This window comes from Octopus bimaculoides, chromosome 13 (genome assembly GCF_001194135.2).
Source record: "Octopus bimaculoides isolate UCB-OBI-ISO-001 chromosome 13, ASM119413v2, whole genome shotgun sequence".
Lineage (NCBI taxonomy): Eukaryota > Metazoa > Mollusca > Cephalopoda > Octopoda > Octopodidae > Octopus > Octopus bimaculoides.
The window spans coordinates 28154599-28174971 of NC_068993.1; the positions used below are offsets into that span (position 1 = coordinate 28154599).

Consider the following 20373-nt stretch of genomic DNA (forward strand, 5'->3'; position numbering starts at 1 on the left):
ATATATATATATATATATATATATATACTCTCCTCACAGTTTTTTCTCTTTCTTTCCCCATTTCTTACCTGTTCAACTGTCTCTTGCTCCCTCCTCTCTTTCTCCATCTTCCCTTCTATCCACCCATCCATCATCTTAAGTTTTTCCACACAGTTTCGTCTCCCATACCCCCACCCATGTGCCTCCTGTTTCCACAGACCTACGTTTCAGCAAATATATAACTACACACTATCACAAATATCAGCAACATAAATACACACACCTATACATATACACACACACATGCATGCATATACACACTCACACACATCTGCACTAACACAAAGTTTCATTGTTTAGCCCATTTAGATGCCAAAATATATTTTAAAACAACAAAAACATTAATACAACTAACAACAGATACATACACACCCACATACTTGCTCCCTCTACATATACACATACATATATATAAAGATGTCTACACAAAGTTTTATTGTCTGGCCCATTTCAGTACCACTACCATGGCAATAAAACAAAATCAAATCCCCACAGCAAAGAAAAATGCTTCAGTGTAGCTGCTTAACCATTTGGAAATCGTAGCCAAATCCTACTGTCTTAAAAAGAGAAGGGCACATTAGATAATGTCGCCCAACATGCACTATGCCTAGGCATGGTCACAACTGAGAGATGTTGGTTGTATGTCTGTCAGATAAGTGCTGACTTGAGGTTAAACAACAACAATCACACATTCTATCTCTCATTAAAATCTTCAGTTCTGTCAGTGTTGAAGACCAAGTTGAGAGATGAAGAAGGATAAGTGAAAGAGGCTGCAATGAGGGAGAGAGAGTGAGAGATTAGGGTGTGTAAGTTTAAAAGTAAAACATCAGGACTTTCGTCTGGGAAATAGGAAATGCATCATACCTTGTTGTGCCTTCTGTATATGCTTGTGTGCTACTCACACAAACATATATACATGTGTGTGTGTGTGTGTATATATATATATATATATGGCTGTGGAGAGGGGTCTAATGGCAACATAATGCTCACATGTGCTTCACTATCATGTGGGTCTTCAAAATTTATGTTTGTGGAATACCCTGTAACTTAAACAATAATTCAGTAAATCCGTACTGCAGATGATCGAACAGCTGGGCTGATTGTTAAAAGAACCCATCACATACATCTCTCTCTCGCTCTCTCACTCTCACTCTCACAAATCATTCAGATTAGTGGTTAAAACTAAGTTAAAAGGGTATTTCATTGCTGCCTGATAGCCCACAGATCCAAAGGCATCCAATGATTTATCAGTACATTTTATACAACATAATTATTCAGTTCTTTATTTAAGAGATGAGGAATTATGTACATTATTTACATTTGACAGATATTTGTCCTCATCTTGTTTGTTGTTAACACAACATTTCGGCTGATATACCCTCCAGCCTTCATCAGGTGTCATGGGGAAATTTTAAACCTGGGTTCTCATTCCTAAGGTATTTTAGATGTTATTATTATTATTCAGGTCACTACTTGGAATCGAACTTGGAATCTTGGGGTTAGTAGCCTGCGCTCTTAACCACTACACCATATGGCATAGTGGTTAAGAGCGCGGGTTACTAATCCCAATATTCTGAGTTCGATTCCAGGCAGTGACCTGAATAATAATAATAACAACAACAATATCCAAAAATACCTTAGGAATGAGAACACAGGTTAGAAATTTCCCCAAGACACCTGATGAAGGCTGGAGGGTATATCAGCCGAAACGTGTTAACAACAAACAAGATGACAAATATCCATCAAATGTAAATAATGCACATAATTGTTATCATTAAACATTTCATGTGCTTCCATAATCCCATCATTGCATATTGCCTAGTAAACTTCAAATTGAGTATTACCTGATGACATGGCAATGTTGTGTAATCACATTACATAATCTTGTATAATCCCCACATGTTATCTCATGCCAAGTTGTATGATGCAACGAGTTAGAAATAATAAATTTTTGCTACTGAAGCATGTGTAATAATACCCAAATTAGTCATTTATTTCTTCTTTATCATTATATACATAAGGTCTTTATTGGGGATCATAAGTATTATTACATAATAATTCTTCGTTGTTTAAGTTTAGAAGAATATGTAATTCTATGAAACTTAGTAAATACATTTGGTAGTTAAAAGACAGGAATATTCTTTTCTACTCTAGGCACAAGGCCTGAAATTTTGGTGGTGGGGGAATCAATTAGATTGACCCAGTACACAACTGGTACTTACTTTATTGACCCTGAAAGGATGAAAGGCAAAGTCAACCTCAGTGGAATTTGAACTCAGAACGTAAAGACAGACGAAATACCCTAAGCATTTCGCCTGGTGTGCTAACGATTCTGCCAGCTCGCTGCCTTAAAAGACAGGAATATTAACTCTGATATAAAGTGGTCCATTATTAATTATGCACTATCATATTTTAAATGTGATCATTGCCTTGAGGAAATGTATTATATAATTACTTCTAAATTAGAATTATTAAACTGTAGAAATAATTTTACATTGAAATGTTCTTATAAATATAGAAAAACATTTAAATATTTCAAGAATAAACAACCCATTAATTACAGTTATTTTTCCTATAATCTAATATGCATAATTTTTATACAAGTCTGTTTAAGTATAATTAATTGATAGATAATTAATTGCTGTGACATAGAATTTGTTTATTTTTTATTCCTTCATTACCTATTGATATCATCAAAAGTTTAAACACTAAACTGGCTTTTCTTAGAATATTATATTTCTTCTTAACGTTCTTTTTGTATGCGTTCGTGTACTGGAGATATTTTCTTAGTTCACTTTGAATTTAACCCATTTTGGATTGTGTTGATATCATTGTGTTCACATCTATTTTTGGATATATTAATTTTACTGGTATTTTAGACCTTTTTTAGACACAATAGAGATGATCATCGGTAATATGTGGTGAAAAAGAATACAAGAGTTATGGAATGGAGTATGGGAAATCCGGGCTACATATGTTTCTTAATGAGTGGAACCTCAGATGTGGTAAAATCCAAGTGAGGTGTATACTTCTGGCTACACTTTAGGCCAAGGATAACTTAATTAGATTAAAGGCTACATTGTTGCAGGGGGGTACATGTTGACACAAAGATTCAATCAGAATATGTGAGGAGTATATAAATCATCATCATTTAACATCCATGTTCCATGCTCACATGGGTGAGATGGTACCACAAGAGCTGGCCAGGCCAAAGCCTGCACCAGACTTCTGTGACTGTTTTGGCAGGATTTTTAATGTTGGATGCCCTTTCTAACACCAACCACTCAACAGAGCAGACTTAGTGTTTTTTTTATGTGGCACAAGCACAGGCAAGGTGAGTAATGCTGTGCTTTTACAGAAAGTATAAACAACATCACAGAGAGGCTGTCTCCTTGGAATATGCCTTTGTGATATTGCATTCTATCGGTGATAATACAGTCACTCTTTGTGTTTAATTTCAAGATGGTGGCCCACAATGAAGTCAGGTCAGCTATGGCTTTGACTATTCTCACTGGAACTTTAGAAAGTTGTATGTATGTATGTATATATGCATATATCATCATCATCATCATCATCATCCAATGCCTGTTTTGGGCATCCTCCTTTTTCAAACCAACCTTTCCAATCTCCTCCACCTTTTCCTTGGTCTACCTCACTTTTGCTCTCCATTTACCTCAAACACAATCACCCTCCTCAGAACATGCTCTTCATCCCTCAACATATGCCCATACCACCTCACTCCATTCACCAATTCATCCAACCCCAGCATTCCCATCAAATCCTCAGTCCTCCTCTTATCAAATAGCTTCACCCTACACATTTCTCTCACCATTGCTCTCTCAGTCCTTCTCAAAATCACCATCTCTCTCTACTTCAGACACCATGTCTCTCTCCCATACAGCATTGCAGCTCTCAAATAACTCTTATAGACCCTTCCTTTCATATTTAATGAGAACCTTTTCCCATATAACAACGCTCCACATTCCCTGAACTTCACCCAGCTAAGTCTCGCTCTTGCTGTCACAGTTGCTTCACATCTACATTTTACATCCACCCTATCTTCCAAATAACAAAACCCTCTCACCGTTTCCATCTCATCACATAGCATTTTCACTGGTTCTGCTAGCCCTCTAGCTCCTTTCTTACATCTTCCACAAACAAACTCTCACACCAGTCTTGGGGTCACCTTCTTCATTTTCGTACCTACCATGAATTCATTTCTCACATTTCATACACATCGCATTTGCCATTACCCTCCCCCCGCATACACCACATGGATCCACCTTACTCACTAACATTTCTCCTTCCACCACTTTCACCATCACCTTCAAACGCCTGAGGTTTACCTTCAAACGCCTCCTTCCATTTCCAAAACTTCTCACTCAATCCTTCCATCATTTCACTCATCAAAACAAGGTCACCCGCATACAGTATCTCCATTATCAATCCCTCTCTTGCACTCTGTCACCACATCGACCACTATTGCAAACAATAACAGTGATAACACAGATCCCTGATGCACACCAACTTTCACCGCAAACTCCTCCGACAGCTCTGATCCAATTCTGACTTTTGTCTTTACCCTCTCATAGAAACTCATCATTGCTCTCACTATTACCTCTAGTACAACTCTCATCCTCAATACCTACTCAATCACCTTCCTTGGAACCCTATCAAATGCTTTCTCCAGATCAACGAAGCACATGTACTACTCCTCCTTATCTCAGTATTCCTGTTGTAATCTCCTTACAATGAACGCTGCATCTATTGTCCCCCTACCTGACATAAAACCAAATTGCATCTTGTCCATATCCACCCCCTTCTGAATTCTCCTCTCCAACACCCTTTCCACTATCTTCATTGCATGCTCCAATAACTTCACTCCCAATCGCATCCTCTTTCCCCTTGAAGATCAGTACCACCACACTTAGTACCCAATCATCTGGCATTCCTCCTCCATCCAGCACACCCTGTTTATATAGGTTTATAAATATGTATGTATATATGTGTGTGTGTGTATGTATACCGTATATACACTCGTGTAAAATTCGAATTTTTTAGATTATCTTTTAAAGTCAAACTTATGGAATTGACTATTACATGGATACTACTTTTGAGGGGCTGAAATTCAAGCTAGAATCTGATGTACCGTATCAGCAGCAGAAACCCAACTGATGATGATGATGATGATGATGATGATACAAGCCATTAAAAGATGAAATTGTATGGATGTGGGCAATGAAGGAAGTAACTATCATTATGGTAGTAGTAGTAGGGACACTGGGATCATTTACAACTAGGTTCGAGAAATTTGAGACCTTGGGATGACATGAGGTAGTATATGCTCAGAAAACAGCTCTATTAAGGACAGCGAGGATGAGCACTTGGATGTCAAGTATCGTGGAAAGAGACCCTGTAAAACCTTTGGAAACAGGTTTCTGTTTGTTCTTAAAAAATTAATCAGTGCAAGTGAAATCAAGATCTCACAAGTGAAATAGAAATATGCTTGCGGCATATCCTGTGCATACATTATAATAATGGTGATGTAGCACCCATCAACAAATGTGTAGTGCTCGCTATTAAATGGTGTTTTAATATAAGCACTGTGCATTCCATTATAAGCACCAAGCATTCCACCTATAGAGCAGGCTACAGCAAGGTAGCTACACATTTTGTGACACCTGCGTACAGGATAATACAGTACTTTCACCCACAAATGTCATCCTGTTGTTTGCGAAATGCTAGGGTTAACTTTTATATGGAGACAATGGAAAATTCTTAATTTTTTGGCCAAAAATAGGAGGTCGATTTATACATGAGATTGACAATTACTTGAGTATATATGGTATATGTTTATGCATATATCTGTATATATATATCTATCCATATATGTGTGTGTGTGAGTGAGTGTGTAGTTGTTTTTACATATGTATATATATATTTGTATATAATCACATCTTCATATATATGTATGTGTTATATGCATTTACATATCTATGTAAGGGACAGGTCAGGTCAGGTGTGGGGTCATTTACAGTTGCAGCGTGTTGTTGCATTCACTATTTGTCAGCATATTCTCAGGTCCTCCTGGGCAACCCATCAAGCAAAGTCCCATTCAGTTCCTATCTCCATGAGATACCTCCTCAACTGTCATGACCATGTGGCATGTGGTTAACCAACACAAGCTGTCAACCCAGCCAAATTTTCAGTGAAGAGAACGTGGTAAGTAGGGTGTAAGTTGGAAAATCAAGCAACAATGCCAAACAGTCTGAGTTGGGGCTCCCAAATCATACAACCAACAGAACAAATCCCAGTTCTTTGGCAGATTTATTGGTTGGATATCAAATCCAACTAATGGTAGCCCATAATCCTACAAAGCTTCCTGGAACTAAAGGATTTCAGGCACTCTTAAAGGCCCTGGACAGTGTCCAAGTCTCACAACTATAGAGCATTATAGGGTGGATCAGACATTTAGAAACCCAAGCTTTTGTCTTCCTACACAGATATTGGCTGGTTCCAATGGTATTAGATGTAACACCTATCAATGAATGTATTATGTGTCTGAGGATTCAACATTCTCTGGATGTCATCTCCTTGATTGCAGTGTATGCTCTGACTGCTATAAGTGACAGGTCAGTGAGGGAGACATTCTTCATACAGCTGTGCTCTGTGATGGAGAGGATCCTCTAGAGAGCTATGATCTTGATTATGTACAGGGTGTTTGGGATAAATTTGATAGTTTGCATAAAAGGAAGAGAAAACAATATCTCATCTGAAAATAAAAGTATTTTTTTAAAAATCAAAAAATATTAACTAGATTATGGTTGAGAGATAACAGTTTACTCTGCCTCTGCAAGACCCTTGAAATTCTGTTTGCCAACAGGAAAAAAAAAATCCTTAATTAGCATAATGAACTAATTGTCAATTGTCAAGATAAATTAAAATTTACATTCAAGAACTTTATAAGAGAAAATGGATAATTATAACAGTTTATTTTTATGAAATTATTTTCTTATAACTTTCTTTTCATTGACTTCACTCTGTTTCTATTTTTATTATTTTTGTTATCCTTTCTTTACACCATCTCATACTATTCTTATTCTTTGTTTTATTTTGTCTTATATTACTTCATTCATCTTTGCCTTAATTGATATATATAAAAGACAAAGTTATTTTATTCTACACGAGTGGAAATGTAGAAAATAGAAGTTGAAAATGCACTGGGATTCATCAGGATTTTTTATTTAAAAATTTTAAAAAAACTTAACTGGTTCCACAGATTTCTCAGACTTTTAAAAGTTGAGATAGAAAAACATGGAGCTATGCTACAACTGTTTTGCGTCTGAGTGGAGTTCAAAAATTCTCTTGTTTTTATAGAGAGAGAACACGACTCAAATTAGTATCTGCTTTGGATGATCAGGTGATGAGGATTAGAAATTTTTGTAAGTTCCCTGTTACGTCCATTCTTTAATGTTATGTGACAATATGGTGCCATAAGCTATCAAAGTTATATATCATTTTATCTTTTACTTTTTACTTATTTCAGTCATTAGACTTCAGCCATGCTGGGGCACTGCCTTGGAAGGTTTAGTTGAAATAATGGACCATACTATTTATTTGAGTCTAAGCATTGTACTTATATCAATCTCTTTTTGCTAATCCACTAAGTTATGAGGACATAAACAAACCAATGTTGGATTTTGAAGCTGTTGTGAGGGACAAGCACAAACACAAAAACACAGACATATAGGTATATACATATATATGTGTACCAAATTCACTCAAGGCTTTAGTCAGCCTGTGATGAAAGTAGAGGACACTTGCCCAAGGTGTCACATAGTGGGACTGAACCTAGAATTACATAGTTAGGAAGCAAACTTCTTACTACAAACTTCGTACAACAATTAGTTGTACAACTACAACTGTAGGAGTTAGAGCTCCACATAGATTATCATTATCCAGTCAGCTTCCAGTATTGTAGTTAGTCAACTACTGTACTTAGTAGTGTTACTAATTATGATATACAGAGCATATGTAGAGGAAAATTACGATAAACATCATTATAAATAATGCAATAAAGTGTTCCCCTGATGATCCAAGTGTACTTAGAACATTCAGTGCTGAATTCCAAATAACTGCAATGGTGAAATCTATGTGGGAACTAAATATTTATATATGTGTGTATATATATATATACAGTACCATCTTGGGGCAGGAGTGAATTGTCAGAACTATTAGAATGCCTTGAGTATCTTTACCAGGATTCCACTATGTTGCAAATATTTGGGTCTGATTTCCAGAGAACTTCCTCCTTTCTTCTTACCAAAGTTAGTGGCCCTGAGAAAAGAGTCACGAGCACTTCCCTTCCCTCACTGACCAAGCAAGAAAAGAAAAAGAAACTTACTCCTTCAAATTTGTGGCCTCTGCCAATTTGAGGAATCGTGATGAATAGAGTTAATAGTAATTTTAGCTAAATCAGTATGGAAGATTTTTTGTATTTTGGCTGAAATCAACAAGTAAATGACATGAGCTGGTTTCATCAACTATATTCCCCACCTCCAAAATTTGTGCTAATATTAAAATGTTTTATTTTGCATTCCAATTTCCAATTTATGTCTGAATCATATATCTGTAATATTTGATCTTTACAGATTGTGTATGAAGAATGTGGAGAATGTTACACATTGTATATTGTTGCAGATACCAGTAAACAAAGAGAAACTTGGATATCTACTATACGACATGGTACGTACAGGCTGTTATGACTTATAAATTTGCCATGTGCCATGTGATATATAAGCTGGCTGTGTTTATCATGATGCAGCATATGTATAAGTTGTTTCTGTGCTTATGTTGAAAGATCAGTTGTTGTCATTATTTAAGATCCCAGAGTATTCATGATCAAGCAGAGCTATGATCAGTGATATTCTTCCCAAATCATAAACTTTTCACCTTTCTGCTTTTCAGACTTAAGTAAATGAGTGAAGAAAGTTCAAGATGGCTGCTGGATATTGGGCTGTTATTGGTCAATGCAGGTCACTCCTGACAACCCAGATATACCATCTTAAGCCTGACTACCCCATATGCTAGGACAGGGTGCTTAACTTCTGTTACCCACATAGACTACAGATTGGTCCATCCAGACCTTTCTGTCTAAAACATTTTCTGTAATCTTCTATGATTGTGTATATATATATATGTGTGTGTGTGTATTGCTTTCCTTTCTTTCTTTCCCTAGCACTGCCAAATCTTAATCTTACAATAAACTTGGTTATCCTCTCAATGATGTTGTTGCATGACTCCAAACAACACACTAGCACATCAGCACATACACATCCTCACACACCAGTCCCAAGTGTGCACTTACCAGACATGCTCACACATGCATAACTACAAGAGGTATGCATATACACATACAATCAAGATGTAAACATACATGCAACCATTCATGCAGTTACACATGCACACACACACGCACACACACACACACACAGACATACTCATATGTACACTCATACACACATGCCAAACACGTGCACACATACCTCCACACAGCAGATACTAACACGTGTATGTGCACATATGCACACACACAATGATGTATAGTCACAGGTGATACACACTTTCATGTATACATACACCAGATTCACACACCCAAGCACATACATTTGCATTAATGAACCTAATGCTCAGGTACACACACATTCACGCCAACAACTGGCATTGCTAACAATTCTCTTTTCATTCCTTAGACAGTAACATGCTGCTTATATCCTGTCCAACCACATGGTCCTAGAAGTACAGATTGGGATTTCTATCCCTATCTGATATCACTACTGTATCAGTAACAGTGCCAACAGCATCATGTGACATACCTTGACCAATAACAGCCCAATATCCAGTAGCCATCTTGAACTTTCTCCTTTTGGTTACCAAAGCTTAAAGAGCTAGGTTTGTTTTACAAGCCCATTAAACTTTAAGTTGCATGGAGCCAAATCAGACCATTATCAAATAATGTATGTAACTCCTGCCAAATGTGTTGCGTGCCACTTTCTTTTGTGTGTGTGTGTGTGTGTGTGTGGTTCAAATGTACAGAAAACAAAAGACAAAGACAGGTGAGGGAACAACAAGCAGGCGTACTAGTTTGATGTTTGGGAAGAATGGAAAAAGTCTTTGATGTTTCAAGCCTATGCTTTTCAACATAAAGGGATGAGAGGGAAAAAAATAGAGAGAGAGAGAAAATGTGTCAAGATTAACAGTTTAACATGATGATATGACCAGAAGAAAGAGGCTGAATGGAGGGGATATAACAGCGACCTGGCTGAACTGGGGTGTGTGTGTATCTGCGTGATTTCTATATATATATATAAATCATATATATATTAAAAAATTTTGTGTACATGTGAATAGAATAGTGCAACAAAGGTATAAACAGGCAAACAACTTGTGTCAGGTCAGATTATGACATTTATATATTTAAACATCGTCAAAACATTAGTGTAGAACTGAATGTTAGAGGAGTCCAGATCACAAGAGGTCAATAAAAGATCATTTGGGGTATGTTCATAATGGTTGTGGCATTCTCCTGGAACAGTTATGCAATAAGTCCAAATTATTGGTATTAGGTAAGTAGAATCCAAGACGGAATAAGTAGAAGAAAGAAGGTGTGGAGATGCATGGGTTGTACATTTCCCTACAATCAATCTACAGCTTTCATTAGTGTAGCAATCTATTCCATCATCTTGAAGATAGTGTTTTGCATTGATATACTTTTATTATATATTCCTATGTATTTTTCGATAAAAAACCTGAATGTGGATAAGTTAAATTTTGCTGCAGTACATTTTTGTTTCTTATTTAAAGTGTTTAAGCTTATTTCACTTTCATATGAAATAACATCTTCATCTATAATACATTGAAACATAAACCACAGCAAATTAAAGTTTCACAAACAATTCTGTGAGCTTCTTACATATTTATGTATTTTCTATTAATTTTAGATATTTTTTGATAGTTGGTGCCTGTATGTGGTTTGTGGACTTCTTAGAAATTACAGTCAAATCACACCCTATCACCTTAAAGAGTCATGAAATAATATAATTCTAGGTATAACCTAAAAAGACAGAGTGATCAAGGCTGGAATGACTCTAATCAAAGACATTCCAGCCATATGAAATTCGTGGTACTTGAGGCTGTAATCCCTCCTTTTTCATATGGTATTGATGAGTAACATGCCTCATAGTTTAAATTCTGTTTATAAGTTATTGATGATTAATTTTTTATGAAATTCTAAGAAAATGCAAAGTAGTTTTTAAAGCAAAGAAGTGAAAATGAATTATAAAAGATATAAGTAAAGGATATTTATTGTATGATGGCAGTTGGTTGTAATTCTGCCCCCAAAACTATACTTGATGATGTGTACAGATATATTTTCTGTTACTTATGTTTATAGTCCATATTTTTCTCGTGTGAAAGGATAGATATAGAAAGTACTGGGCCATTCCATAAATAATGCAGTTTTTTTCAATTGCATGAAATGAAAGTCAGAAGGGGATGGGATAAACTACCTGCATCAACTTGCTATAAAAGCAGGTAGTAATTTTACCTTGCACTTATTCTTAGTGCAAATTTTGAGAGTGCAGTTTCATTTTAAACAGTTATTTTTTCAAAGCTATAATGGAAGTGACAAAGGAGCATATTAAGCATATTTTGCTCTATGGGTTCAATAAAGGCAACAACACAATGGAAAGTGTGAGAAATATTAATGCAGTATATGGGGATCGGACAATAAGTGTAAGCCAGTGTCAGCGGTGGTTCCAGAAATTCTGAGCCCAAAACTACAGCCAAGAAGATGAGCCTCGTCCTGGAAGATCTGTAGAGCTCAACGAGACATCCTGCAAACCTTGGTGGAACAAAATCTCATCATAACTGTTGAGGAACTAGCAGAGAAGCTTGGATTTGGTCATTCAACCATTCATCAACATCTGCATGCCATTGGAAAAGTCAGCAAATTGGGTCAATGGGTTCCTCACAAACTTTCCCAGTATAATCTCATGCAGAGAGTGAATGTGGGCTCTTCATTGCTGTCACATCTCACAAATGAACCTTTTTTTGGACTGAATAGTGACTGGTAACAAGAAATGGGTTCTTCAAAAAATGTCAAGCACTGAAGATAGTGGGTAGGGAAACGAGAAACACTGGCACCCCAGGCTAAATAAGGTTTTCACCCACATAAGGTGTTGTTATCTGTTTGGTGGGATATGAAAGTTTTAATCCACTTTGAACCAGGGCTGTGGAGTTGGAGTCAGAGTTGGAGTCGGAAGCAATTAAGGGGTAGCTAGTGTCAGAGTCAGTAAGACTATACCGACTCTGACTCACAATACCTTTATTCTTTAATATAAACCAGTTATAACATATAGGCCTACTCAAAGTACAAGCATATTCATATGCTTTATGAGATATGTAGACCACAATCACTTAATTACATAAAGAGGAATCAGAGTCAGAGGTGCCAATAGTAGAGGAGTCAGAGTCAAAGATTTGTTTCAACTCCACAGCCCTGCTTTGAACTTTTAAAACCAAACAATAATTTTGAAAAATAAAAGAAGTATAAAAAAACGCATTATTTATGGGATGACCCAATAGAATATTTTAATTGGCTGAAATGAGAAAAAATATGGAAGTAGTAAGGGATGATTAATGAATGAAAAATACATACCTTATGATGAAATTTGCATGTAATCAGTGTTGTAATCCTGCCAGCTGCAGTTGTAGTGTTCAGATAGTATTAATATTTGGGTGCTTCTGACTTTATGTTCTGATTTCAAATGCCACGAGGGTTGACTTTGCCTTTCATGCTTTTGGGGTTGATAAGATAAGTACCAGTTGAACACTGGGGTCTGTGTAATCAACTTACTCCTCTCCTGAAATTGCAAGCTTTGCACCAAACTTTGAAATCAATATTTGGATGTTTTTAATATGTCAGTTTGTTGCTATTCTGTAATTTTCCATGACTCCTGAAGAAGGAACATAGCATGTTGAATTGAATGAGAAAGTCTCTTGAAATGTGTCCTGTATTTCCTTTGGTAGATGATTTGACACTCTGTGCTGTCCTAGATACTCTTTACTCTTTTACTTGTTTCAGTCATTTGACTGCGGCCATGCTGGAGCACCACCTTTATAGTTGAGCAAATCGACCCCCAAAGCTTATTCTTTGTAAGCCTAGTACTTAATCTATCGGTCTCTTTTGCCGAACTGCTAAGTTATGGGGACGTAAACACACCAGCATTGGTTGTCAAGCGATGCTGGGGGGACAAAAAGACACACAAACACATACACACACACACACACACACATATACATATACGGCGGGCTTCTTCCAATTTCTGTCTACCAGATCCACTCAGGGCTTTGGTCGGCCTGAAGCTATAGTAGAAGACACCTGCCCAAGGTGCCACGCAGTGGGACTGAACCCGGGACCATGTGGTTGGTAAGCAAGCTACTTACCACACAGCCACTCCTGCGTCTATGGTTATTATTTGGTTATTGTTAAATGGTTATTATGGTTATTATTAGATGGTTATTATTTTCTGTTAATCTTTGATAAAATCAACTGAAATTGAAATATTGGTTTCAAATTTTGGCACAAGGCCAACAATTTTGGGGGAAGGGGTAAATCAGTTACATTGACCCAAGTACTCAACCGGTACTTATTTTTATTGATCCTAAAAGGATGAAAGGCAAAGTCAACCTTGGTGGAATTTGATCTCAGAACATAAAGATAGACAAAATTCTGCTAAGTATTTTACCTGACACACTAACGATTTTGCCAGCTCACCACCTTAAATGAAATTGAAATACTGAAAGTAGCAAATTGAGTGGGAATAGAAAAGTGGAAATGAATGGGCAAGAAATGAAATTTTTTATAATTTCTCTGTTTGTATTATCAGTGACAGCAAACCTGATGCTTGTGCAGGTAAATAGTGCTTGTTCTTGTGGATGGCTGCAATATTTCATTGTCAGAAGTATTTCTAAATGAGAACTTCCTTGTCAACAATATTTCTTTGTAGTATGTTTATATATGTGTGTGTGTATGTATTTTTATTAATATTTAGCAGAAGTAAAAGAGTGACTTAAGGTCTGAGAGTTTCATGCGTTGAAGGGCCAATGCATGAAACTCTCAGACCTTGAGTCACTCTGTTACTTCTAAATATTAATAAAAAGATACATATACTTATATTTTGTGTTCTATTTTTCCTGTTTGCATCAATATACCTATATATATATATATATATGTATTCAACCCTGGAAATCCTGTGGATACATTAGAGAAGGCAACATATAGTTACCCATGTATATTTACCATCTCTTCAGTAAATATTAACCAATCTTTTCAAATGCTTGCCCTTACAATTTGTTGTCATTGCCAGTGGACAATATAGGAAGGTGTACTCCAGAAGTGTCTTCACTGTAATGACTTGTTGTATATGGCACCTCTTAGAATAAGTTCTAGCCTCAGATCTGTCTTTGATCTGCTACCTTCGAATACAAATCTTGTGGAGTGGAGTAAATCAGCTAACCCTGACTGCCCACTCTGCCAGGGTAGACAAAACAGCTAAAGATATTCTTAGCTGATGCAGAGTAGCACTAGCCCAAGGAAGATACAAATAGAGGTACAGTCAAGTGCTTAAGGAGATTATACATGTGATAAGTACAGCTAAAGCAAAATCCATTGCACCCAAATCTCCGACAATATTATACACACAAATCATGGCCAGGAACAGCTGTGCAATGTAGGGGATGGAGTCTTCTGGGTGGGACTGATAACTGGGAGTGCACAGCAGACCTCCCAAGATCATCAAAACAACCTGGAATCATCAAGAAGAGTGGCTTGAGACTGGATATTCTATTCCATTCTAATTCACCATGCCATTTGAAAGTAGAATAGAAGTAGCACGTGTTCAAGACCAACAAATTCGCCAGTTTGGTCAACAACCTAAAGGAAGCCAGCCTCCAAGCCAATTCTCACCTTAGAGGTTGGAGCCAGAGGCTTTTTGGGCAAATCTGCTTACAGTCTGAGAGAGGTGTTCCCACTGAATCTGCTTGAGGAGGAACAAAAACCAACCTCCATGATATTAGAAGGCAATATGTGTGTATTTTAATGTATGCTAAGGGAAGTAACTCTAAGTGAGTTGTGGTGGTAGTGTTGATGGCAGCATTGACACAATTTCAAATCACAAGTCTCTGATGTCCAAGTAGCTAAAAAGTATAAGCAGAAGGGTACTTAGGTGTTATGACTTGAATGTGGCTTGACCCTGTTAGAGTGTAAGATGTTAAGGGTCAAACCACTTGCTTGAGGAGATTTCTTTTCAGAAGACCTTCTGCTATTCAGCTCTCCCAAGAGTTTTTTTTACCAGTCTTCTCAAATGTTTGTCCTTATGGTTTATTGTCACCGCCATTGCTAATTTGATAGGGAATTGTTCTTTAATTAAAGTAAATAGTAACTCTTCACCAACAGAAGCAAAAGTGATGTCTGGAATAAACAGTTTTTTTGCAATGAGAGCCTTCAGTTATAATTTTTGTCTTAATGATGTTTCCTTGAATGTCTTGTGTAACTAAACGTGTACCATTGCACATGCCATTAGCTTGGTCAATTGTATGTAGTAGGATAATTATAGCATTAGTCTTTAATTTTAACCCATTAATGCATAGCATTCAGAAAAATGGACGCAGGAAAAATTACTATTGCTTGTTAAGTAAACTACCTATTGAGCTTATTTTTGGTATGGTCTGCCTCTAAACTAGTGCTCTATGAGTGAGCAGGCACTGCATACAAACAAACCAACTATACATATGTACAAAACAAGTAATAGAAATTTTTCCTGCATCCATTTTTCTGGTCGCTATGCATTAATGGATTAATTGTGTGCTGGCAAATCTGAAACAGTGTATTTAAGTTCTCTGTAATGAATTCTGAAGTCATTTTGATGTGAAAATGGTTTCTATATATCAGCAATCATTGTCTCTGTCTTCAAAACCCCTGATGACGCTTTTTTCACTTTTTCTGGTTTTGTTTACTTTTTGAGTGTTGTTCATGTATTGCTTTGCATTGATAGACATGGCCTATAAATAGGTGTTAATCTGTCAGAATGGAGGTTCGTTACATAGCTGTAAATACTCATCTCCAATTTCATTAATAGCTCTTAATATTGTCTTTGTTCTTCTCTCTCTCTTTCTCTCTCTCTCTCTCTCTCTCTCTCTCTCTCTCTCTCTCTCTCTCTCTCTGAGAGTATTTCAAAGTCAGTTATTTTTTCTTATCAAGGACATATTTCACTGAAACAATCCCTGACCACTGCAACAATGATCATGAAGATTGTGCCTGCTATTTATCATAGTAGTAGTAGTAGTAGTAGTAGTAGTAGTAGTAGTAGGGCAGTGATCAGTTGTCATAGCCTGTAATGTAGTTTGGCTAGCAGGCAGCATGGTGTTTGTTGGAATGTTGCTAATTGTGAAACCACATGCTTTTGTTTATACTGTTTGGAAAAAATATATATATTTCACCTCTTTTTTGAATCAAGTTTCATTCATTATCATTCTTCTGATGTTCAACAAATGTTGCTTGTTGGCATAATTATTCAAGTGTGTGTGTGCACAAGTCAGTCAGTCAATTAGTCTCTCCCCTCCTTCCTCAGCATTGATTTCTAACTGAGATCCAAGTCTTCTTCACTAGAATTGCAACATCTACAGGGTATTGTTGTATGTATGTATGTATATGTGCAAATCTGGATGTTTTGTTTTATGTATGTATTCTCATGTATATAGTTGCATGTCTAGACATGCTCATTTTTACAGTTCCAGTGATGGCTTGGATATTTCGTCTTTGAATCAGCTTTCTCTTTTCTGGTTTTGATAAACCTAATTTCTCATGATTGGTACTTAGGTAGTGTGTTACATATTTCAGTGCCCTAATAATTATAGGTATAAACCTGAACTTGTAATCTAGATAGAGTAACTGTGGATTTCTCAATAACTCAGGGTAGATATTTTCCTTTTCACTGATCTTTAGCTTTACGTTAACATCCACTGGGCAGCTGATTTCCACAGCTATACACAGTTTCTCTTTTCTATCCCAAATCACTATGTCAGCTCTATTATGTTTGCATTTTATTGAGGGTTTTCACTGGGGCATTCCTCCAGTACTCTTCTTTATTATGAGTGGCTATGGCTTCTACCATATTGTGGGTTCTTATTTCTTTGGCCTCGGGGTTATCTTTCTGATGGATCTCATTATTACAGTGTCTTAGCTACAACATCATTTCTCATCGGTTGATAATACCGTTATAATATTTTTGGACAACTGCTTATGATGTGGGTGATATCTTTGGTGTTAACTCCACAAAGTGTGCATCGGTTATCACATTTTACTGCTTTTCCTGTGTTTCTTTCCCTTTTGTGCATCAGTTATTCTGTTGATATTTCCTGCTCCTGGATTGCATGCACATACCCTTCAAAGTGGGAGGTAGTAATCTGGTTGCTGGTCCATGATAGACTGCTTTGATAATGAATATTACTATCATCCCAGAGCTTTCTACTAACATATACATGCATGGTCTTCTGCTGATATACACTCATCCTTTCATCTGATTATACATTGTGGTAGAATCTTGCGACTTCTTGAGGCATGTATTTAAAGTTATCAGACAAGGAGTGTTGCTGAAGGAGCTGGTTTCCAAATATCATGATGTTATCAGCCTTATGTATGCAAACTTAGCCAAGGGATGCATTTCAACATTTGGTGATTAAAAGATGTTGCTGAAGGGATATGATGCGACATTCAGAGGCAGTCTGGATTAATGTTAAGCCTCTGCCCCCTTGTTTTTGTTTTAGGTAGAGGTAGTCTATGTCACTGTCAGTATGGAAATTATGTGTGCTGGTTAATATCTTCTGGGTTTTCACATCAATGGCTCGGACCTCATCAAGCATCCAATCAAGTGGCCCAAATACTGGTATGAATACTGGCACTGCAAACACTTTGTGGGCCACTGTTTTACTGAATGCAGAGAGTTCCGAAGTCTGTATTTTCTTTATTCAGCTATAATATTCTTTAGTGACACATATTTTGTATGTGTGTCTGTCTGTCCATCCATCCATTCATCCTAGGTATGTCATTAAATTGCATCAAGTGGTGTGGCTCCAGTTTGAAAGTTGTGGGGTGTGTGTAGCCACCCTTTAATTACCATTGCTCCCAGGTCGTTTTAAACCAGGAATGGTAGTATCTCTATGGTCCCATCTATGGGTTTAATAAATTTTCCATGGGTAGAGGAAGCTCCTGTTATTTTCGACAGCCATGAGAAAGGTAGCTCTTCTAGGAGAAAGATACTCTGACATAAACTTTGCAGTCAAAATAACACCAGTCATCTGACAATGCTTGTCAATGGAACCTACTATTGCAACCAAGAGAATGGCAAAAGTGTTGTACAAGCTTTTGACACTTAAACCCAATGATGTATGGATGTCTCATTATTAATTTCATTTCTTGGTCCATTTTGTATTTTATAAAGTCCCCCCACACATGCAAGATTGAAAGTACATCAGAGTAATCAAGCTGAATGTGAGGAGACAATTGTGTGTGTGTGTGTGTGTGCATGCATGCATATTTGTTCATTCATACTCTTCTGTTTTTAATTATCTAAATTCTTCCTCTGAGGAAGGAGCTGGTTGTAATGTACTCCTCAAACTATCTGATGTGGCATACCAGCTGTTTTTTTTCCAATGTGCCTGGGACCAATAATGTTTCTGAGTAATATTAATTTATACCAGAAACAATATATATAATGAATATAATAAAAGTTGACAATTTTTTTTATCTTATATTTATTTTGTAAATAAATAATACAATATTATATAAGCATTTTATAATGTTTCTTTCTTTTCTGGAAACTCGCCACATACCAGCAGCTAATGGCTTGCGGACTGGCACCGGTCCATGGACCACCACTTTGAATAGCACTGATGTAGACAACAAAAACAATGTCATATTTTGGACTTGAGGAAAGTCTCACATGTATGTATACATGTTCATACCCAATGGCAAATCTCCAGTTTTGGATTGGAGTTGAGGGGACATAGAGTCATCCCTTAATTATCATTACTCCCAGTTCCATTTTGACCTGGAATGGTAGTATCTACCAGGTCCCATCTATGAGTTAAATAGGTTTCCCAGGGCTCCTGTTATTTTTAACAAAGCCTTGAGGAAGGCTGTTCCAGGAGAAAGATACTCTAACATAAAACTTGAAGTCACAATAGTACCAGTCATCTTTAAGTGTTTGTCATGGGCATCTACTATGGCAACTGAAAGAGTGACAAAAGTATTGCACAAGCAGGGCCGGCCTTAGGAGGTGCAGGGCCCAACTGGGAACAATTTGGGTAGGCCACCCCCCACCCACCCCACCTCAGAGTTATTTTTTTCTTCATTTTGTTTTCAGGTGCTATCAACTAACCTCGCCTCCTAATATACTGCAGAGGACTTTTTTCCCCTTTGTGACATATTAGGTAATCAGAATAGTGGCTTTTTGTATGTTTAATACCTGCTATTTCTAGTATACTAAACAGCCACGTTAAGAATGGGCTACCTTTCAGTTTATTTAAAATAGAGTATAATGTGTGTGTGTGTGTATGTATGTATGTATATGTGTGTGTGTGTGTGAATGTATATATGTATGTGTGTGTATATGCTGTATATGTGTGTATGTATATATATATATATATATATATATATATATATATATATAGCACCATGTTGGTGTCATATAAAAGCATCCAGTCCATACTGTAAAGTGGTGGTGTTAGGAAGGGCATCCAGCCACAAAAAAACATGTCAAACCAGACAAGTGCTAGACATAGCCCCTGGTTTGTTGACCACAGTCAAACCATCTAACCCATGTCAGCATGGAAAATGGAAGTTAAATGACGATGATGCATACATATACATACACATATTATGTGTATATTTATATGTGTATGTGTATATTTATATGTGTATGTATATATATATATATATATATATATATATATATATATATATCATCATCATCATCATCATCATCATCATCATTTAACGTCCGCTTTCCATGCTAGCATAGGTTGGACGATTTGACTAAGGACTGGTGAACCAGATAGCTACACCAGGCTTCAATCTGATTTGGCAGTTTCTACAGCTGGATGCCCTTCCTAACACCAACCACTCCGAGAGTGTAGTGGGTGCTTTTACGTGCTACCAGCACGAAGGCCAGTCAGGCGGTACTGGCAACGGCCATGCTCAAAATGGTGTATTTT

At 36.8% G+C, this 20373-nt stretch overlaps 1 protein-coding gene across 1 annotated transcript in view; it reads left to right on the plus strand.

Annotated features, from left to right (window-relative positions):
* LOC106877038 (tyrosine-protein kinase Btk29A) overlaps positions 1 to 20373 on the plus strand; it is a 158697-nt gene that overhangs the window by 39306 nt on the left and 99018 nt on the right. Inside the window, exon 3 of the mRNA XM_052972577.1 lies at positions 8691 to 8784. Within this exon, the coding sequence (XP_052828537.1) occupies positions 8691 to 8784 (94 nt within the window). The remainder of the gene's footprint in view (positions 1 to 8690; positions 8785 to 20373) is intronic.